The sequence below is a fragment of the Neomonachus schauinslandi genome, chromosome 13, assembly GCF_002201575.2.
Source record: "Neomonachus schauinslandi chromosome 13, ASM220157v2, whole genome shotgun sequence".
Taxonomy (NCBI): domain Eukaryota; kingdom Metazoa; phylum Chordata; class Mammalia; order Carnivora; family Phocidae; genus Neomonachus; species Neomonachus schauinslandi.
In genome coordinates, this window is record NC_058415.1 from 81,962,889 (window position 1) to 81,986,428 (window position 23,540).

A 23,540-nucleotide genomic window follows, 5' to 3' on the forward strand; every position below is an offset into this window, starting at 1 on the left:
GAAAGAAAGAAAGAAAGAAAGAAAGAAAGAAAGAAAGAAAGAAAGAACGAAAGAACGAAAGAACGAACGAACGAACGAACGAACGAACGAAAGAAAGAAAGAAAGAAAGAAAGAAAAGAAAAGAAAGAAAGAAAGGGAGAGAGGAGGGAGAGAGAAAGAGAGAAAGAGAGAGAGAGAGAAAGAAAGAGAAAAGAAAGAAGAAAGCAAACACACACACACAATCTAAGTGAACTTCTTAGCAATATTACATAAAAAAATAATGATGGTATAAGATCCAATCCTTATGACAATTTCATCCCCATCAACAATTACAAGCAGCCTACTTGTTAAGTGAAAAGTTCCATAGGTTCAATATGGCAGACGACCTGACTTTAATGAGACAGCTCTACATCTACTGCTGAAATGACGTAAGTATTAGAACAGAAGGCAGAAGGAGGGCATCTTTTCCCCCATCTCCTTCAAGCCATGTGGTGAAATGGAAAGAATATAAACTCTAGAACTGCAGACACCTACATTCAAATCTCAGCTCTGCTGTTCACTACATGTCTCAGACTGAGCTAGCTGCCTTCTCCCATTAAACCTTAGTTCCCTCACCTAGAAAACGGAAATAATTTCTACTTGAGGAAACACTGTGAGGATTAAAAAACAATTAAGTGAAATCATTTATACCAAAGTATCTGTTGTATAGTAAGCTCTGCATAAATAAGTTTCCCATTTTTTTTTTTTAAAGATTTTATTTATTTATTTGATAGAGCGAGCGAGACAGCGAGAGAGGGAACACAGGCAGGGGGAGTGGGAGAGGGAGAAGCAGGCCTCCCGCGGAGCAGGGAGCCCGATGCGGGGCTCAATCCCAGGACCCCGGGATCATGACCTGAGCCGAAGGCAGACGCCCAACGACTGAGCCACCCAGGCGCCCCTCCCATTTTTTTTTTCTTTTTCATTTTTCTCTTTTTGTACTTCTGTAGACCTTTGCTGGATCCCAAATACTGAGTTAAAGAAAGCTATTAATGCTAGGCTTCACCCCAATGAGGGAGTCTCTTACCAGCAGTTTTCCTCTCCTGTTACACTCAACCATCCTGTACATGTCCCCGCTGAATGCACCCTGCTCACATGTCCACACTCCTCAATCTGTGGAGTATTTGTTAGCTTCCTCATTATCAAAATATGTCCTCTCAACCAAGTGCAATATTCCTCATCTGTCACCTCCCTCCAGAACACCTCTAGTCACTCAGCAGATTCCAGGAGAAAACCTATGACATTCTGTAGATTCTCTTCTTTTGAATTTCCGTGCACACCCATCTTACACCTGTGTTATGTTTCCAGGGACTGTGTATAACCCTGGAAAATAAAGGAGATGCTGTTCTTCAAAGCCCAGAAGAGGAGGCAGACTTCTTACAGGCTATACTCTACCTGGAGCTATGTAGCCAGGAGCAGCTGTAGCCCCAACAAAAGCTCCCCTTGTTAGAGCTCCTCTTCCTCTGCCTCGAACAGCTTGGACTGCTGCAGACACAGCTGTATTCACAACACCCTTTGCCTGTTAAAAATAACACATTTTCATTACTGAGAGAAATAAGAACTAACACCCCATCATCTCTCTAATGCACAACCTCTATGAGAAACTTGAGCCTGTAGATGAGTCAATGAGTGTCTATGACCTTGAACCTTTATCATCTATAAAATAAAAATGACACCTACCTTAACAGAGCTGTTCTGAAGAATTTTTGGGCACTTATAAAAGTATGCAAATAACTTCTTCTTTTTACTTGAGGGTTACTCAGAAAGAGTTCATTTTCTACACACAGATTTCGTAGTCAAATTACATCCATTACATTTTAGACCTGACTGAAGTAATTATAGACACTTGATACCTAGGTTTGAAATCCACTGAATTCTCCGCCCACAAACAAAAACTACCCAATAAACCACCAAGAATTAGCTGTGAACCTGAGTAAAGAAAAAAACAATAACAACAACAACAACAAAAAAAACAGAACTATGAAGAAAGACCAAAAATGAGAACTCCAGGAAGGTCATGTGATTTCTCTGAGTCTGTATTTTCTGCTATACGTGTATGTGTGTATGTGTGTATGTGTATGTACATGTACCAATCATTAAAGAAATACCACCTCTAAAGTCCCCTCTTGCTCTAAAATGCCATGGGACTCTGGTAAAAATCACAAATCTTTATGTCTATTGGAGTCTCCCACTAATTATACAATGAGGATAATGATATCCTCTTTGTTTTACTTCAGAGGAGAAAGAGCAATTGAGAAAACAGCAAACTCTGAAAAGTATACTAGATAAGGACAAACAGAACAGAGGGCTGCTAAAACATCCCTTTCTAAAACTGAAATTTTAAGAAAATCAAGAATATCTAGTTTTAAATGAAACATTATACTTATTTTTTAAATATAAAGACACAACAAAAATTCAAACTAAAAACTACCTGAATTCCCTCCTATAACCAAGGTGCAGAGCCTCAGAGCTCAGGGTGGAATAAAGTCAACAATATTTCAAACAGCTTAAACATTCAGAGTATACACACATTTATCTCACACTGAAAAGCCATCATCTTTTATTCCTCATGGGAACACCTCTACCACAAGCATAACTGGGCAGAAGACAGTTTCAAGGTCAAATGTATCATGCACAGGGAACAGCCATTTTTCTATCTGGCTGAAAAAAAAAGGCAACCCACACATCCAAAATAGACTGCCTCCTGACCGTCAAGCATATTGAACACATGAGTTTTAGAGCTTCTACTATGGAAAATTTCTAAAAATGGGTGAACCTCATGTAGATATCTTTTTTTTAAAAAAAAAAACACAGTTTAGTCCAAGTAGTCAGGAAGTAACAATCTGGTGGCAGTAGAGTGACTCCACACAAATCGAGCTCTTGTCTACTAGAACCAAACTTAACTACCTAATACGTATCTGCACTCTCTTTTTAAACACTAAAATTAACTGACCCAATACAAGATGTAACTCATGGTAAAAACACACCAAAACAAACAAGGTAACAATTACCTTTCTACTAATTTAGCACATTTCCTGGAAGGTTTTAGGGAAATAAAACCACTTCTCTCTCTGCGTGTTTACCAGTGCAATTTAAATGCTTTATTTGTATTTCATCTCAGTAAAAGTTACCCTTGGTTATATTTTGAATCCTAGAATGTAAGCAATGTTTATTACAATAAGTACAAGACAAGACAAATTTCTAAGATGGCTATAATATGCAACAGAATGCCCACGGTCTTTGGAAGGAGAAGAACCTAGCTGAAAGAGACCCTACCATCAGTTACCTGTGGTAATAAGGGCAGTGTCTGTATCTCTTCGGGCCTCATTTCCTCGTCTATAAAACAAGATCAACTCTACCCTTAGCCAGTGCACTCAGTGTATGTAAAAGAAACTGAACAGTTTCATTCAGAACCTTATGTAATCTTCCTTCTATTAGTCTAAACATTTTTAATTGACTTGTTTCTATCACATAATCTATTCAGACATTACTGCACCAGCATTCTCCACCAGGGAAAGAACAGTCTTATATTTAATAATGTATCTCTTTTGCCCTCACAATCATGCACATAGTATATGACTAGAAAATATTTGCGAATTCATAAATGAATGGATAGAAGGATCTGCTATCCAAAAACATGTAATTAGGAGGCCATCTTTTCTAAAGACCTTTCTACAGTCCTGGGCATTCAGCAGGACCAACATGCCCATTGTCAGGAATGAACAGAACACAGGGCCAAGTTCTACTGTGCCACCCCAAAGGAAAACACAAAATAAATAATGCAAAAGGACAAAACTGGAAAGGAAATGGAAGCGCATCTGCAGACTCTGATGAAAGTAAGCCCCTATACTCTTGGCAGTTTCCCTAAACAAATGCTAACATCTCACTAAAAGTACAGATCCCTCAATGCTCTACTTCATCAAGAGTGACTGAAAGCCCCCAAATAATGCTAATAGCCTTTTTAAAATATATAATTTGCCTATGAAGACCAGAGAAAAGTGAGTATTACAGTATTTATGATCTAACCCAAAGAAAAGGATGCCAAATGCAAGAAAAAGAAACAACTTCAGAAAAAGCTAAAGTGGCACCAAGGCAGAAAAGGAAATTTAATTGTGGTAGTATTTTTCAAAAGTATTGCAAAGGTTTAATGCTTAACTCATACCTGAGGGATAATCTTCTTTTTCTTATTATTTGCTGCATTGGGTCCAGAAAACAGCTTCTCCAGGGCAGCTAAAGCTGCACTTGCTTTTGCCACTTTCTTATTTGGACCTGCACCTCTGAATTTCTGTCCATCTACTTCTACCTAAAATCAAGAACAATACTCTGCAATTATCCCATGTAATTCCTCTATGTAGTTTTAATTTAAATGTATCAGAACACAGAAAACACCGAAAGTCAAATAGTGCCACAAGAATTAACTCAGTCTAAAACTTTTTTACATATAAGCTCAGGATAGCCTATGTCCTTGAGGCAAAAACTAAGGTTGGCTTGAATCTAGGTACACACCTCCATTACAAAGCGTTTGTCATGGCTTCCACCAGTCTCCGAGATGAGTTCATACTTAAGACCTCTTCTTTTTTCATTGAGCTCCATTACGGGATTTTTGCCACTTGCTGTGAGGATAGGGCCCTGAGTTCTTACCTAAAAGGAGGTTCAACCAAGTAAGATTTTAGAGTATTAAATTTCTTATTAATACAATTATACTATGTTTCTGTGAAAAAAGGCTCAAAAATTACATTTTAAAGCATTTAGGGACTAGGATGTGATCACCTCTACATACAAATGACAAAATACCTTTAAAGGTATGGAAACTCTACAGGCAATAAACATGGCAGTCAGTCATCTAGCCAGCCTACCCCTAAAGTAGGGCTGTCTCAACACTGTTCAAGAGCAATGTGGCCTTGCCATTACATGGCACTCTAGAGTCTGCTCTGTGGTGTTCATGATCTAAGAATAATACTTTAAATGACTAACAAAGTGGACAGAACAGTTGAGATTCACATGACACCTGAATATTCACTGTTTTTCATCTTTAGGGTTAGGAAGAAATAACTCTCAACTTGGGAGATGGGAAGAAAATGTTCCTACACAGCTCTCAGTTCTCTCAAAAGGGACTTAAGGGCACCTAAGGTAAAAACAGTAGGCTACAGACTATGGATTCTGAAATTTAAAAATAAGAATAAAAGCAGTCACTCCCCGCTCAAAGGAGCTAGAGTATAGTGGGAGGGACAGACATAATCACTGTAAAACAGTGTATATTATACAACAGATGTATGTTATGGAAACACAGAAGCAGCAATCATTTTCTAGGGCAATCAGGATAGTTTTCCTGGAAGTGACATGCGAACCTGACCTTAAACCTTAAAGAGGTAAGCACCAGACCACGATAAGGTGGAAACAAAGGAGAAGGGCATTCTAGACAGAAGAAACAGCCGTGGAAAGGCCCAAGAGAAGAAAAGAACATCTGTTCGGGAAATGGCGAGAAGCGCAGTTTGGCTGTATAAGGGAGTGAGCACAGGAAGATAGGACCTGACTAGAAACGCCCTTGATGGCGCCAATTCATAAAGGACTTTGCATGCCATGCAAATGAGCTTTGACTTTATCATGAACTATGATAAGCCACGGAGAGACTTTAATCTAGAGAATTCAGGATTAGATTTGTGTTGTAGAAAAATCATGCCAGGAGTAGCAGAAAGAACTGACTCGAGGAAGGATTAAGACTAAAGAAAAAAAGTAATTCCTGTAAGAGTGTGAAGCCTCAAATGAAGTGCAGCACCAAAAATAAACCACAAAATACTGCACCTATAATTTTGAGAAAGGAGAGAGACCCAAAGATTGAGTACTTTTTGAGGTTAGAGATCATGTCTGTAATTCTACCATAGTAATTGCTCAAGAAATACCGAACAAAGAAATGAATGCTCCAGGGGTGCCTGGGTGGCTCAGACGGTTAAGCGACTGCCTTCAGCTCTGGTCATGATCCTAGGGTCCTGAGATGGAACTCCCTGTTCAGCTGGAAGTTGCTTCTCCCTCTCCCCTCTGCCCCTCCCCCCTGCTCATGCTCTCGAGCATGCACGCTCTCTCTCTCTCCCCCCACCTAAATAAATAAAATCTTACAAAAAGAAAAAAAAGAAGAAATGAATACCTCAAACAATTCTTATGTATACATATAAATCCAATGGACAGCAAGAGTCTCTTAATAAACTATTCTGTGCTGATTTACTAAGTGGTTAATGCTGTAGGGGAAAAAAATGAAACACTGGACAACTTTTCAAGACAAGTTTAATAAACATGCCTGGGTCTTCTGCAATAAAAAAACAAACAAACAAAAAAACAACACCTCACTTCTTGAAGAGTTTTTGTAATCTATATTTTTTAATTGCAAAGCAAATTGCCAGTCTCCAGCTTTTCTTTTTTTTTAAAGATTTTATTTATTTATTTGACAGAGAGAGACACAGTGAGAGAGGGAACACAAGCAGGGGGATTGGGAGAGGGAGAAGCAGGCTTCCCGTGGAGCAGGGAGCCCAATGCGGGGGCTTGATCCCAGGACCCTGGGATCATGACCTGAGCCAAAGGCTGGCGCTTAACGACTGAGCCATCCAGGCGCCCCTCCAGTCTCCATCTTTAAAAGGTAATGAATAATTTGTGAACCTAGGTCTACGGTAATCACTCTCTGCTTTCCAAATCTGAAATCACTTTTTTAAAAATGAGTCAAGGCATATAAATATTTGCATTTTAATATTTTAATTTTAAATGAAGAATAAGGGCTTTCTTCCCCCCCCAACCCTCATGCCATTACTACATTATATAGAAACAAAGCATAGATGTATTCCTACCAAAAGCACCATACATGCACGTGGCTGCTGTTAGTGCAGCCCACACTGCTCTCTCTCTCTCCCAATTCCCCTGAACAGTCTAAGTCTCATAATTAATGAGCTCTTTCTTCTCTAAGTGTTTATAACACTGCCAGCAAAACACCTTGTCGTGCCTGTGACAATCACCTGTGAATGACTGGTCCTCTTGAAAAGCCAGGTGCCAGGGCTCCTCCATGGTATCACATGGAAAGTCAGGCAAGGCTTCCACAGGCCTCAGCCTCCATCTGTCCCTCCATACTGGCCTACCTGGCACCTCTCAAACATGTACTTTCACAACTTCAGGTCATTATACCTCCTATTCCTTTGATCCAAAATGCCTTCTCTCCACCTCTTCTCCACATAGCAAAATCTTACTCATCACCTAAAACTTCACTCACATTTTACTCCCTTTGATTTTACAGGTGTCTAAGTTTCCTAATCACTTCTTCTTTTGAGATTTTACATTATTATGTTCACTTTGCCATCATGGTACTTATCACATTACATTGTAATTAGTTATGGATATGTCTTTTGTGCTTCTAGCCTGAGAACATTTTGAGGCTCTGCAGCATCTGGCAGTAAGCCGGCACTACAAAAGGTTTGCAGACTGAAAATATTATGGTCCAGTCTTTGATAGATCTCATTCCCCCAAATGAAAAAAATTTTTTTAAAAACTTAATGTAACCTCTTGCTGTTACTTCAGAGCCAATTTTTCTTGCAGGATGTAATGAATGAGTACCCCGTGAATTCCCAAAAATGCTGTGTATAGTCAGTACTTAGATTTCTGTCCCATTCTATTATCTGTGGCAACAAGCTCATACGTTAGGACTTACTCAGAGTCTGAGGAACATACTAGATCAGGCTATGCCTTCCTCAAGGCTAGATCGGCTCCATAATGATCCACTGCCTCCCACAGCTCAGCATAAACTTCAAATAAACCTAAATTTCCTCTGCTAGGCCTCGTTTTTCACTCTTTAGTTATTGTTGATATTGTTGATATATTTTAACTGTGAAATACTAGAAGGAACTTCCATGGCCAGCAAAAGGAAAATTCTAGTTAAATTAGGATACATTCATGTGTTGTGTACTATACAGCTATGTTTACAGGTTTTTTTTTAAAGTTAAGTGAAAAAAAAACAAAATGAAAACTGCATGAAAATATGACTGCCAGAAAAAAAGGCTGGATGGGAATAAACCAAAATATTAATAATGGCTATCTCTGGAATATATACATTTGTATATGCTTTTGATTTTCTTATTTATACTTTTCCACATCTCTCAAATTTTCTACAGTCTACATATTACTCCTTTTTTTCTAAGGAAAAAAATACATATAAATATACCTCTAAGGTACTGGAGGTTTCAGTTGTAGAATTTCCAGTATTATTGCTTGAGTTTGAAGAGACTGTTTCATTTTTGCCTTCATTATCTGATTTTTCATCGGAACTCATACATTCAATATCTGCATCAAAGCCCGTTGGGTATCCCATTGCTTGTAATACCTGTACAAATTACATTAAATTCAGTTTTATTCAAACATCAGAGACCACGGAGAAGAGATGAAATACTGAAAACAAGTTTCAAATCCATAACATCTGAATCCATGAAACACCTTGCAGGAAGAGCAAGAGGGTGCTAAATCTACAAATCCTTGGTTAAACTAAGTTTACCTACCTACTAGAGTTTCACCACGGAGAATGGGAAAAACATCCTCAGAGTAATTAGGCTTAAATAAAGGATGACAGAAATGCAAACCTGAGGTTGCTTCTGGTTCATTTAATTTGAAGGCCAGAGTTCAACCAAGGAGGTGAGGGAAAAATAAAATAACATAATGAAAAAAGTACAATGGACTACAAAGGAAAAGACGTGGCGGTCTAATCCTATATTTCTCCTCTGGTCCTCAATTTTCCAATCTGCAAAACAGGAAGACTGATTAGTTGACCTCTAAATTCTATGACTCAATCCATCAGGGGAATTAGCACAGAAAGGGAATCAAGAAGTCTTCATGCTGGAACCAATTTGCCTGTTAATTATATAATATCTGAAGCTTTCTATTGACCTCTTTGCTTTCAACTTAAACCAAAATCAATACTTGAAAGAAAGGATTCAGTCTCAAGATTTATTTGCTATAGTAAGTGAACCAGGAACAATATTAGGTTTGTATTTCCATCCCCTCAAGGCCTAGTTACATTATGGCTTCCTCCAATGTCCATTCTTCTTATATTACCATTCAATGCCTGGCATTTCTTATCTTTTTTAAAATAAAGTCTTCTGAACTGTGTGTGTGTGTGTGTGTGTGTGTGTTTGTATGTCTGGGGGCATGCATGTGCCCATGAGCATACACACATACAAGCATGGCTTTTAATATCTCCTGCCAGGTTATACTGCTTTCTAGATGTTTACAAGAAAGTACGTTCACTAGCATTTTTATAAGCCTCTTTCAAACAGGCTAATGTTGCATTGTCAGTTACTAATTTAAAGGTTTATATCAAAATATATGGAGATAGGTTCGTAAACATCTCTGTATTTGTTTCAGCTTTTGACTAATGTTTTAAGTTGCTGGAGTGTAAAAGCAATGTCATATTTCTTTACAATCCCAACTATACGTAATAGGTGTCCCAAAAAACAGTTATGATAGTCCCACGAATGAGAGACCAGGCAGCCTAAATTTTATAAACAATGGCATCTTCTATAATGGATTCTGCCAATATAAATAAAATCTGTAAAAAATGGACATAAGTAGAACTCTGTACCAAGAGAATTTGAAATTAATTCACCCAATTCATATGGAAACTCTGGCATTCTGTTGAACATTTCAAATCATAAATTAATTCTTTGTAATCACTAGATGAAAGCCAAGAACCTCTTTTCAATATCTTAAGTTTTAGAAGTTCTCAAGTAGTACTATAAGACTAAGTATGTTAACATCATTTAGCTTATCCTCATCAATATTTTACAAAGAAAACACCTTCTCCACTGTATGAGTCCTGTAAATATGCTCTCCCTGAAAAATCTCATCTCTGAAAGAACAGTTATCAGTCTGGAATGAACACCAGGCTAATACAGGCTGCAAGTCAAAAGTCAAGAGTCACAAATAAATTTGATTTGTTTATTCCAATAAAAACTAAAGAAATGCAGCTTTTCCCAATTTAACATAGACAGTTAAAATAAGTCTAATGTGAATTATTTTAACACCATTTCTCTCTGTGCTTTTCTCACATATCATATTCATTTATTTGTTATTGCAGCAACATATTTCACTACACTATAGTTTATATAACTGATGGATAATCTCAAGGGATACAGTATATTTGCAATACAGACCAGCTAACAAAAAAATGTAAAATTATGTCATTTTCCTATGAATACTTGAGATTATTAACTAGTATATGCTACAAAAGCTAAAGAAAAAAAAAAGTAATGAGTTCTCAGACCTCTAGAACCAAAGTTTGCTTGGAATCAATACTGAAGCCAAAAAATTGATACACCAAAAAAGTGGTTTCAAGTGTCTGGCAAACAAATCAAATCTAATAAACACATCAATTGGGCTGAAAAATCACAAGATTATTCCTGGAAACAAGGTGACTGGGAAATTCAGTATAACCATGCCCTCCCCCCCGCCCACCCAGAAGGGGGTTGAGGCTGGGAAAGCTGATAACCTCAAAGACTACAGGACAGGAGCACCGGGTGGCTCGGTCATTTAGCGTCTGCCTTCGGCTCAGGTCATGATCCCAGGGTCCTGGGATTGAGCCCCGCATTGGGCTCCCTGCTCAGCAGGAAACCTGCTTCTCCCTCTCGTACTCCCCCTACTTGTGTTCCCTCTCTCGCTGTGTCTCTGTCAAATAAATAAATAAAATCTTTAAAAAAAAAAAAAGACTACAGGACAAAGGTGAAAAGAAAACACATGAAAACATACTCTACTGTATGGCTCTCCACTCAAAAGAAAGTCCTATCCATGGCTTCTGGATGGTGGAGAGCTGATGGCTGCAAGAACCTCTCCCAAAGAGCCTTCACTCCTTGTCCTGACCTTTTCCGTACAATGACTAAGATTTCTTTTTTTTTTTTTTTTTTAAAGATTTTATTTATTTATTTGACAGAGAGAGACACAGTGAGAGCAGGATCACAAGCAGGGGGAGAGGGAGAGGGAGAAACAGGCTTCCAGCGGAGCAGGGAGCCCGATGCGGGGTTCGATCCCAGGACCCTGGGATCATGACCTGAGCCGAAGGCAGACGCTTAACGACTGAGCCACCCAGGCGCCCCCTAAGATTTCTTTTCATGGAATATCGCTGATTATGTTCTTTGTGAGGGACTATCAGAAAAAAGGGCTGGAAGAGGAAAGAAAAGATTGGCAACTGATCTGCATCACTTCAGGCTGCCTACTGCTGGAGGCCAGGCTCCTGTGGCAGGAACCGCTTTTTCATATTTTGTTTTGATTTGATTCTCTGGTGTGATGTCTTAACAGGTACAGACTCCTACCAAACTACTGAGTAAGAAATCTAAGGATTTTTATCTAGTGGGAACTACTTTCATGTCAGATATAAACCACTCTCAAATTCATTTGTAAAACAGAACCTGAAACTTGTATATAGATGGCAGTTTGGCAATATATGCCTGACATATAATAGGAAGCCCAATATCTATTTAATGAATTAATGGATCATTCAAATGTGCCCTCTTCTTGATCTAATTTCATTTCTAGAATTTGTCTTTACTTGTTACTTTTGTTTTTTTAATGTAAGCTCTACACCCAACACGGGGCTTGAACTCACGACCCTGAGGATTAAGAGTCGCATGTTCTACCGACCAGAGCCAGCTAGGTGACCCTAACATATATCTTAAGGGATAATGAGACTAGTTTAAAAAGATGTAAAGCAACCAACTGGCAGCATCTAAATCTAAAAGATCAGTTACATTACGGTAGATTGATAATAAAAAAAATATTAGGCCATCACTAAAAAGGAGAACAATCTTTGTGATAACTATAAAAAAAAGCCCTCATATTCTTAGATGAACAAAAATAATACTTGTTTTAATTATATATTTTGTATTCCCACTATGTAGGTCCCACCACTCCTAATCTAAAACTCTTGGGGCCAGATTGTTTCGAGAATTCATAGTTTTTCAGAGTTTAGAAAGCGAATACAAAATATTTACTATATATTTTCCAAATCCCCAGTTGAGTTCAGGTGCTACCCCATGTTTGTGCAAAGGAACATATAAAATATTCACACGAAATGGAATAATAAAGACTAAAAGTAGTTCTACAACAATTCAGGTCAGGTTTTCCCATCAAGTGAGTTTTCATCAAACTTCAGGAATTATTTTTCATTTTCAGTGCTTTATGGATTTTGGAACTGCAGGTTTTAAAAAAAAAAAGGCTTGGAAAAATACATACCAAAATGTTAATAGTAATTATGAGAACAAATAGCATCTAAATCCTGTCATATTACAAAATCTCCCACTGTTCTTACTCCCAAATTTTACTGAATTACAAGTTGGTATGAGGCCACTAGCTTACATTAAAGGCAATCATAACAAACAACCCACAAATTTTCACTGCATCACACATGATGTTTAAGGATGTCACTGCAATCCTTTTTTGTGAAGACCCACTCAAGGAGAATGTCCATTTGATCTGTATACCAAAACAACTATGACTCTTATAATCAACTGTCTTATGTCACTATGTCAACAGTTCTTATGTCACTATGAAGGGATATTTCATAAGCTTTTTGAGTCAGATTCTAGAGAACTGAGATCTTAATTTGTGACTCATTCTCAGCATACATTATGGGGCTAAGTTACTGAAGCGTATTTTTAGCTTTATTCCTGGACTCATTTTTTTTCCCTCATTCTTCATTTTTTCTGCCTCATTTTAAACTCACACTATTTCATCATACTTGAAGTACCCCTTTTGTAAACAAGACACAACATAAATGTTGTTTTATATGTTTACAGTTTAGTTATTATTTTCCTACATTGTGCTTATTACTACCTGCCTTAGAATTTATTCATTTGTATATTTGTTGTCTGTATCCAATCCTTTCCACACTAGAATGCAGGCTCCAGGAGGCCAAGGGCTTTGTTTTGTTCACTGCTATATCCTTAGAATCTAGGACAATGTTCACATCTTTATTAATAATACTTACAAAATGGAATGATCATGAAAACAGACCAATTCTGTCTTACGCCATACTGTTACATAATAGAACTTTTCTTAAATTAAAATTGATCTTTAGTCTACACAATCTTTGACATTTTCACATTTGTCTACAAGAGGGCAAATGTACTCATGGAAAAATTCCAGGATTTAGGGACTTTCTACAAACCTACATGCATGTTTGGTTGGTTCGATCCTGGACCTTATTCCCTATGGAAATAATGTGAAATACAGAAAAGGCACCATATGCAGGAAGATAATAATTAAATTTATTTATGACCGGCAAAGTCTGCAAACAGCAAAATATTCAATGAATAGTAAAATGTCTAAACAAATAACAGTATATCCATATCATGTTAATCATTTGGTCATTAAAAATTATTTGTGAGGATTTTAATAACCTGAGAAAACATTGATGACATAGTAAATGAAAAAAAAATCAGAGGATAAATTACATACACTCTGTGAGCTCAACCTAAACAAACATACTATATATAAATATTAATGATCTGCCCCATATTTTTTATGTCTTTACTTTCCTCTGCATTTTCCAAGTTTTATTTGGAATACACATATTATTTTATAATGAAAAAAGAAAAATTCTGTAATCCAGAGGTGACAAAAATCTTTATGTAATTATCATTAAAATCTTTAAAAAGTCTGTTAATTTATTTTAGAAAAATAAGCACCTTATTTACAACATAAAATAACAAAGCCCTGCTAAATAAATGCAATACTGTACCTTCACTGCTACATGAAGTTTTGCTGTTTTCTTGGATGGCCCTGAGGCTTCATATGTTGTACCATCCACATCTACAGACATTGTGAAGACTGGGGCGTGGACAGGGCCAGACTGAGACAAAAGCTTATATTGAAGCCCAGGTCTGATCTGATTTAGCCTCATTAGTGCATTCATAAGGTCTATTGCTTTACTATCCAGAACTGTTTAAAACAAAAACAAAAATAAAACAAAACAAAAAGAATGAGATCAGAAATTAAACTATTTTGTTTTTAATCTATGCATCTGTAGGTTCTGAGTGACCACTATAAATTCACCAGGCTTTAAAAAACAAGAATTTGAAAACACATATACAAAGTAATTTCACTTCATAACTGTAAAATCACTTTAATTATACTAACACTACTGTACAAGTGATGTGAATTATTATAACATCAATTTTAGTTTGTCAATACTAATATATCTGAAGCAATGAAGACTGAAAACAAAAGAAAGTTATCCAATCATCAATTTCTCAGTTAAGCTATATTCTTAAAACTCCAATTCAGGGCGCCTGGGTGGCTCAGTTGGTTAAGCGACTGCCTTCGGCTCAGGTCATGATCCTGGAGTCCCGGGATCGAGTCCCGCATCGGGCTCCCTGCTCGGCAGGGAGTCTGCTTCTCCCTCTGACCTTCCCCTCTCTCATACTCTCTATGTCATTCTCTCTCAAATGAATAAATAAAATCTTAAAAAAAAAAAAAAAAAACTCCAATTCAAATCAATCAAATTCTTCAATTTGTAATTTTTATTTTCCTGTCTGAGACTACAAATCTTTTCTAGTTCACATCTCTAAGAAGAAAGATTTTATATACTTTTCCTTAAGTTTCGTTTCATCTTCTTATTGGGATCTTTATCATCCCCTAATCCATCTTCAAATGGCCTCTTCAGAGCTGAAGACCCAGCACCTAAAAAAATTATAAGAGATTCATTATCAGTCAAAACAATGTGTCTACTTACTCCACCAAATGTAGCTAATAATATACTCCACCATATGGGGGCACCTGGGTGGCTCAGTCGTTAAGCGTCTGCCTTCGGCTCAGGTCCTGATCCCAGGGTCCTGGGATCGAGTCCCACATCGGGCTCCCTGCTCCACAGGAAGCCTGCTTCTCCCTCTCCCACTCCCCCTGCTTGTGTTCCCTCTCACATGCTCTCTGTCTCTCTGTCAAATAAATAAATAAAATCTTTAAAAAAATAAAAAGAAATAAAAAAAATATATACTCCACCATATGTATCTAATATGTTCAGGAAGGAAAATCTTAGGAATCACAAAGACCACAGTACTTTCACTGATCAATTAAATTACCATATATATAATCTTATAATAGCAAAAATGTTTAAATGAATCTTTATGAAACAATTTAATACTACCCCTTTATATCAATATTTTGATATAATATTATAAATATTTTCCTATTTATTTATATGTACTGATAAACATTTGCACAAATATCTTTGCATTTTTCCTTTTTTTTTCAAATCCTATTCAAGATTTTATTTACATAATCAAAATAATCTGGTACTGGTACAAAAATAAACACACAGATCAATGGAACAGAAAAGAAAACCCAGAAATAAACCCACACCTATATGGTCAATTAATCTTCAACAAAGCAGGAAAGAATATACAATGGGAAAAGAAGAGTCTCTTTAACAAATGGTGTTGGGAAAACTGAACAGCCACATGCAAAAGAAACTGGACCACTTTCTTACACCATACATACAAATAAATTCAAAATGGATTAAAGAACTAAATGTGAGACCTTAACCATAAAAATCCTAGAAGAGAACACAGGCAATAACCTCTTTGACATCAGCCATAGCAACTTTTTCCTAAATATGTCTCCTGAGGCAAGGGAAAGAAAAACAAAAATAAACTATTGGGACTATATTAAAATAAAAAGCTTCTGCACAGCAAAAGAACTAAAAGGCAACCTATGGAATGGGAGAAGATATTTGCAAATGACATATCTGATAAAGGGTTAGTATCCAAAATATATAAAGAACTAACACAACTCAACACCCCAAAACCAAATAATCCAATTTAAAAATGGGCAGGGGTGCCTGATTAGCTCAGTTGGTGGACCATGAGACTCGATCTCAGGGTTGTGAGTCCAAGCCCCATGTTGGGTGTAGAGATTACTTAAAAAAAAAAAAAAAAAGGACAGAAGACATTTCTCCAAAGAAGACATACAGATGGCCAACAGACACATGAAAAGATGCTCCACATCACTCATCATCAGGGAAATGCAGATCAAAACCACAATGAGATACCACCACACACCTGTCAGTATGGCTAAAATCAACAACACAAGAAACAACAAGTTTTGGTGAGAATGTGGAGAGAAAGGAACCCTCTACACCACTGGTGGGAATGCAAACTCATGCAGCCACTGTGGAAAACAGTATGGAGGTTCTTCAAAAAGTTACAGAACTACCCTACGATCCAGCAATCATGGTACTGGGTTACCCAAAGAATACAAAAACACTAATTCAAAGGGATACACGCGCACTGATGTTTACAGCAGTTTGACTTACAACAGCCAAGATATGGAAGCAACCCAAGTGCATATCAATAGATGAACAGATAAAGATGTGGTGTGTACGTGTGTGTGTGAATATAAATATGTGTATCTCATTCTTTATTTTATATATATGTATCCTGCATGTGTGTGTGTGTGTGTGTGTAATGGAATATTATTCAGTCATAAAAAAAAAAAAGAATGAAATCTTACCATTTGCAATGACATGGGTGGAGCCAGAAAGTATAATGCTAAGCAAAAAAGTCAGAGAAAGACAAATACCATATGATTTCACTCATATGTGGAATTTAAGAAACAAAACAAATGAGCAAAGGGAAAAAAGAGAGATTAAGAAAGGGAACAAACTGGGCGCCTAGGTGGCTCAGATGGTTAAGCGACTGCCTTCGGCTCAGGTCATGATCCCAGGGTCCTGGGATCAAGTCCTGCATTGGGCTCCCTGCTTGGCAGGGAGCCTGCATCTCCCTCTCCCTCTGCCTGCCACTCCCCATCCCCCCCCCCTTGTGCTCTCTCTGTGTCAAATAAATAAAATCTTAAAAAAAAGAAAGAAAGAAAGAAAGAAAGAGATCAAACTGATGGTTACCAGAAGGGAGGGGGGGTGAGGGGTTGAGTAAATATATGATGGGGACCAAGGAGTGCACCTGTCATGACGAGCACCAGGTAATGTATGGAACTGTTGAATCATTATATTTTATACCTAAAACTAATATAACACTGTACATTAACTGGAATTAAAATAAAAACTTTAAAAAAAAGATCTTATTTACAGTTCATCTTCTTCAACTTTCCTCTCATCTCAACTTTCTAAAATAATTTCTATGTTATTAGAAAAGAGGTGTCACATGTAGAATTGTGCCACTGCCTACTTCAAATATAGAGATCTTGTATTTCCCCTAAACTCGATGAACATCAAAGATACTTTCTCCTTGTCTTGTATCTTATAAACTATCTAGCATAAGACTTATAAAGGATATATAATGGTTATGGAACAAAAACTAACTGAACTGATTATCAATCAATTTCTTGAATAAAGCAGCTAGCTAATAACATTGTCAGGTATAAGGGAGGAACTTGGCTGTCCAAGTTAAAAACAATCAGGGAAAAGCTCATCAATGTGTGTAAGGACTCTAAAGAACTCTGTCTTCAACTTAAAAGTTCGTTGTTGGGTTTTTCCAAAAGGAAAGTTATATGCAACAGATTCATTCCACAAGATTTCTAGATACTTCTAGTGAAACTCTGTAATAATACTGAGATTAACTATATATTCTCTGATCATCAAGATTTACTGTCCCTTGTGGTAAACACTGCCTTCAGCATTTGCTTGAGTCAATACTTACCACTCAGGTCAATCAATCTTGATGCTCTCTTCAACAAAAACAGTATTTGCTTTTATCTGCTTAGTATCATATTTCATTTGCATTACATAAAACTGAGTGTGCCAGTCTCCCAGAATGGAGTTCTTACAAGATAAAAGTTAAAAAGGAATGATGTCTATTCAATCACTCTCCCACTCATTAAGTTACATTAAAAGCTGCTTCCTGATTGCCTGGAAATCATAAGCTGGCTTAAACACACAGATCTATTTTCTAATCCTGCAGCTACATAAAGAGAGTTCCATGGATTAAGCTTCATTCTACCATCCCAGCCACAGGGTTGTAAAATCTGGTGTTAATCATAATAGTAATGTGAGCAAAAAAAAAAAAAAAAAAAAAAAGGCTTGCTTTACAAAAAGCAAGTAGTTTTCAATCTCTATAATATCTAGAAATGAGAAGTGATCATTTGAGAGGCAACAGTTTTGAATAATATGAGTTTACCATATGCTTGGCACTGTGCTTAATACCTTAACTGTAAATGTCTTCACTTAAATGTATTAACTTATTCAATCCTCACAAGCACCTATGAAGCCTATACTTCTATCATAATTTTTTAAATTTTATTATGTTATGTTAGTCACCATTCATTTACATCATTAGTTTTTGATTACTTTTATCATAATTTCATTCTTATATTCATTCAACAATAAATATTGAGTTTTTTCTTTCCTTTTTTTTTTTTTTAAAGAGAGAGAGCGAGGGGCACCTGGGTGGCTCAGTCGTTAAGCGTCTGCCTTCAGCTCAGGTCATGATCCCAGGGTCCTGGGATCGAGCCCCGCATCGGGCTCCCTGCTCCGCGGGAAGCCTGCTTCTCCCTCTCCCACTCCCCCTGCTTGTGTTCCTGCTCTCGCTATCTCTCTCTCTGTCAAATAAATAAATAAAATCTTTTAAAAAAAGAGAGAGAGAGCAGGGAGGGAGGAGGAGTGGGAGAGAGAGAGAGAGAGAGAGAATCTTAAGCAGGCTCCACTCCCAGTGCTGAGCCAATGAGGGGCTTGATCTCATGACCCTGAGATCATGACCTGAGCCGAAATCAAGAGTCAGACACCCAACTGACTGAGCCACCCAGATGCCCCTAATTGAGCAGGACAATTTTAGGGGCTGGACATGTAACAGAACAAAACAATGTCTCAAAGAGTTTATGCATAGTGGTGGAAACTAATTATATATCATAAGATGGTCAGCAAAATGGGAGAAAAATAAGAGGCTTGAGGGGGTGGAGGTGTTGCTATTTTATATGTGGTGCTCATCAGCAGGGTCAGAGAGATATCACAGATAAGGTGACCCTCTGATGAAGACCTGATGAAAATAACAGAGTGAGCCATTCAGAGATTTGGGGAAGAACCCCAGGGAGAGAAAACAGCAAATACAAAGGTCTTAAGATAGGAATATGCTAAGAAACACCACAAAGGCCTGAGTGGTTGGAGTAGCCTAAACAAGAAGGGGATGATTACAGAAGATGAGGAGGGGCAGTAACTGTCAACCCTAGCTGCCACCAATTCACCAGAGGAACTTTCACAAAATACTTAAGTTCCACTATTCAGTATGAGAAGTAAGTAAATTCAAAAAGCCTTCCTCAGAAAAGCAACTAGAAAAGCTGGAGAAAAGGTAGAAAAAATATCTATTCCTGGACACTAAAGAACTGTGGAGTCAAGATACGGGAGATAATGGAAACCCTGCACTAGAGGCCATATTTCCCCTAGATGCATCTTCCAAATCCAAGAGAAGCCACTAAGAACTGGACAGAGTAACTTTTAGCAGGCACTCAGGACTCAGGGGTCAAAACTGAAGTTCAAAAAAAAAAAAAAAAAAACTGAAGTTCACCAAGCAAAGAAGGCCTGTTGAATCCCCCACACTGGGGGCTGAGCCTCTGCAATGTCATACACTAGAAGTAAATAAAGTAGAAATAGTCTGGATCTCACATGAACTCGAGCCCATCTTAATCCTTGATTGCATTCAAATGATCCAGGATCACCAATTCCACTAACCATTGCCCAGAAACAAATGTAAATCCTCCAAGATATCATTACCCTAGGTTTTTAACTCTCTACAACTGTTCATTTAAAGTGTCCAGCACTCATAATAACTAAGTACATGAGAAGACAAGATAATGTGATCAAAAATCAAGGGACGGATCAGACAACAGAAACAGACCCAAAAGGACCCAAATGATTGACCTTTCAAAAACGCACTTTATTAAAAAGAATGATCAGAATGTTAAAAAAAAAAAAAAAAGACAACAAGAAGAATTTCTGGCAGAAAATCTGAAACTTTAAAAAGTTTCTCTTTTTTTTCAGAGTATGAATCATTTACAAAAACCACGTACGGGGCCATAAAATAAGTCTCAAGAAATATCAAAGGACAGAAATCATAAAAAGTATGTTCTCAGATCACAGAATAAGCAAGAACTCATATAAAATAAAGAGATAACTAGAAAATCCTCATTTGTCTGGAAATAAAGCGATGACATCTAAATGGCTCATATGCAAAGAGCTGATAACAAGGGAAAACAAAAAATAGCTTTAACTAAGCAAGAATGAAAATACTCATGTCAAAAGAGTGTAGGGATGCCTATGCCTGGATGGCTCAGTCGGTTGGGCGTCTGCCTTCGGCTCAGGTCATGATCTCAGGGTCCTGGGATGGAGCCCCACGTTGAGCCCCACATTGGGCTCCATGCTCAGTGGGGAGTCTGCTTCTCCCTCTCCCTCTCTCTGAAGTAAATAATCTTAAAAAAAAGAGAGAGAGAGAGAGCGTAACACAGGGTGCCTGGGTAGTTCAATCGGTTAAGCATCCAACTCTTGATTTCAGCTCAGGTCAAGATCTCAGGATCTTGAGATCAAGCCCTGCATCTGCTCTAGGCTCAGTGGGGAGTCTGCTTGAGATTCTCTCTCTCCCTCTCCCTTTGCCCCTCCCCCTACACTCACACACGCTCTAAAATAAATAAATCTTTAAAAAAAGTGTAATGCACATAAATCTGGGCTTAAAATGGAAAATTTATAGCCTTAGTAGTATATATAATAAGAGACCAAAGGAATCTATTAATAATGTATCCAGCTATCTCAAAAAGTTAAAAAAAAACAAAAAAAAAACCCCAGCAAATAAAACCCAAAGAAGGTAGTGAGGAAAAACAAAGAGCACAGGTCAATGAAATAGAATATAAGCATATACCAGAAGATGATCAACAAAGCCAAAGTTGATTTTTTTTAAAGACCGATTTATTTATTTTAGAGAGAGTATACAGGTGCAAGCGGAGGGAGGGGCAGAGGGAGAGGGAGAGAATCTCAAGCAGACACCCTGCTGAGCACAGAGCCCGAATGGGGCTTGATCTCACAACGTGGAGATCATGACCTGAGCCCAAACCAAGAGTCAGATGCTCAACCGACTGAGCCACCCAGGAGCCCCCAAAGCTGATTTTTTTGAAAAGACTCATAAAACTGATAAACCTCTAATGAGAGTGATCAGGGAAAAAAGGAGGTATAAAATGTACACAAGAGCACATCACTAAAGATACTGCAGACAATAAAAAAATAAGATTTTTTTTTTAAGATTTTATTTATTCATTTGAGACACAGAGATACAGAAAGAGAGCATAAGCAGGGGCAGAGGCAGAGGGAGAGGGAGAAGCAGGCTCCCTGCTGAGCTAGGAGCCGGATGTGGGGCTCGATCCCAGGACCCTGGAATCATCACCTGAGCCAAAGGCAGACGCTTAACCATCTGAGCCACCCAGGCGCCCCCCCCAAAAATAAAATCTTATAAACTATTTTTAAATTTGGGTAAAATGAACAAATTCCTAGAAAAACACAATTTACCAAAACTCTGGTAAGAAGATAACAGCCCTTTCCCTATTAAGGAAATTAGATCCATAATTTAAAACCTTCCCACAAAGAAAACCACATGCCCAAAAGGCTTTGCTGATAAATTCTTCCAAACATTTAAGGAAGAAATAACATCAATTTTATACAAATTCTTCCAAGGAAAAGAAAAAGAAGGGACACTTCCCAGCTCACTTTGTAAGGCCAGCATAACCTTAGAGCCAAAACTTGACAAAACATTACAATAAAGGAAAACTGCTGGCCAATCTAACAAAAATTTGTGTTTTTGTGAACTGTTCACAAAAACCTACACAAGGATCATTTGTAGCAGTTTTATTTGTAATAGCCTGAAACTGGAAGCAAACAATTGATGTCCTACAACAGGTCCATGGTTAAACGAACTCTGGCTAATCCATGCCATAGAATACTACTCAAGAGTAAAAAGGAAGGAACTACAGACACACACAACAACCTGGACGGACCACAAGGGAATTATGCTGGGGGAGGGAGACACTCTCAAAAGATCACATGTGGTATAACTCCATTTATATAAAATCCTTGAAATAATAAAATCAAAGAGATTGAGAAAAATGCATGGTCTCCAGGGCTTGGGGATAGCTGAAGGGAGAGGAGTGGGTGTGGCTACAAAGGGGCAAAATGAGACAGATCTTGGTGGTAGTGAAATAGTTCTGCAACTTGATTATGACGCTGGTTATACAAATCTACACATGCGATAAAAATGGCATAAAATGTATCAATATCAATTTCTTGGTTTTGATAGTGTACTATAGTTATGTAAGATGTAACCTGGGAGAAACTGGGTGAAGGGAACATGGGACCTCTCTGTACTATCTCTGCAACTTCCTGTGAATCTGTAATTATTTCCAGGTAAGAAGAAAGAAAAAAAAATAGAACTGCAGCTTGCTGAGAACAGACAACAGGGGCAATGGCAAAAGTAGGAAGACCAGACAGGAAAGACAATTGCAATAATCCGGGTGAGAGGCGATGACAGTGTAGGCCAGGATGACAGCAGTGAAGGAGCTAAAGAAATAGCTGAATTCTGGACATATTCTGGAAAGTAAAATAGACAGGGTGTGCCGTTGGTCTGGATCAAAGTGAAAGAGAGGATTCAAAGGGTGAAGGTGTCTGACCTGAGCACATAGACAGAGTTTCCAATGACTGGGACAGGGATAACTATGGAAAGAGCAGACCAGAGGCAGGGTTAAGGACAGGAATTTGGATTTAGATATTTGAGGTTTGAGATGTCTCTTAGACATCCATGTAGAGGCACTGAAGAGGCCTCTGGATATCTGGGTCTGCAGTCAGAGGCTGGTGGCTAGGACTGGTAGTAGAGATATGTATATTTCATGACAAGGGACTAAATGAGGTCACCTAAAGAGTAGGTGTAAATAAAGATAAATAGTCTGAGGATTGCACCCTGGGACACTCAAATATTCAGAAATCAGGAAGATGGGGAAAAGCCAACAAAGCTGAGGAGAGGGCTGTGTGGCTAGAAGAAACAAGAGAAAGTAATGACCTAGAAGTCAAACGAAAAGTAGTATTTCATGTCAGAAAAAGTGTGTGACAATGACAAATGCTGCTGAGGATACAGGGCACCAAGAACTTTTTACACACTGCTGGTCAAAGTATAAACTGATATATATAACTATTTACTAGATCATATGCTAGCCTACACTAAATCCTGGATATACACCCCAGGAGCCACATATAAAAATGCTCATAACAATATTGCAGGTGGATGCCAAAAAATGAAAAGACTCCAAGTGTCCTGCAAAAGTAGATGGATAAGCTGTAGTACATTCATAATGGATACTATGTAGCTACTAAAATGAACAAACATTAGCTATATGCAGCAACATGAATGTATCCCAAACAATGCTGGAGAGAAAGAAGCCAATCACAGAAGATTAAACTTAGTTTGATTCCCTTTCTATAAAATTCTAGGCAATATCACATTGTTTAGGAAAGCATACTCAGGTGGAAAAGCTATAAAGAA

The 23,540-nt window shown here is 37.8% G+C and overlaps 1 protein-coding gene across 4 annotated transcripts in view; it reads right to left on the reverse strand.

Moving 5' to 3' along the window:
• LOC110581824 (spermatid perinuclear RNA binding protein) overlaps nucleotides 1-23,540 on the reverse strand; it is a 124,134-nt gene that overhangs the window by 9,575 nt on the left and 91,019 nt on the right. For 3 of the 4 annotated variants that reach the window (XM_021691720.2, XM_021691719.2, XM_044920693.1), the window contains exons 11-16: nucleotides 14,617-14,709; nucleotides 13,769-13,968; nucleotides 8,210-8,368; nucleotides 4,522-4,656; nucleotides 4,178-4,318; nucleotides 1,411-1,534 (exon numbers count right to left, since the gene is read on the reverse strand). In XM_021691720.2, the coding sequence (XP_021547395.1) occupies nucleotides 1,411-1,534; nucleotides 4,178-4,318; nucleotides 4,522-4,656; nucleotides 8,210-8,368; nucleotides 13,769-13,968; nucleotides 14,617-14,709 (852 nt within the window). The remainder of the gene's footprint in view (nucleotides 1-1,410; nucleotides 1,535-4,177; nucleotides 4,319-4,521; nucleotides 4,657-8,209; nucleotides 8,369-13,768; nucleotides 13,969-14,616; nucleotides 14,710-23,540) is intronic. The other variant, XM_044920695.1, reaches the window with a different exon arrangement.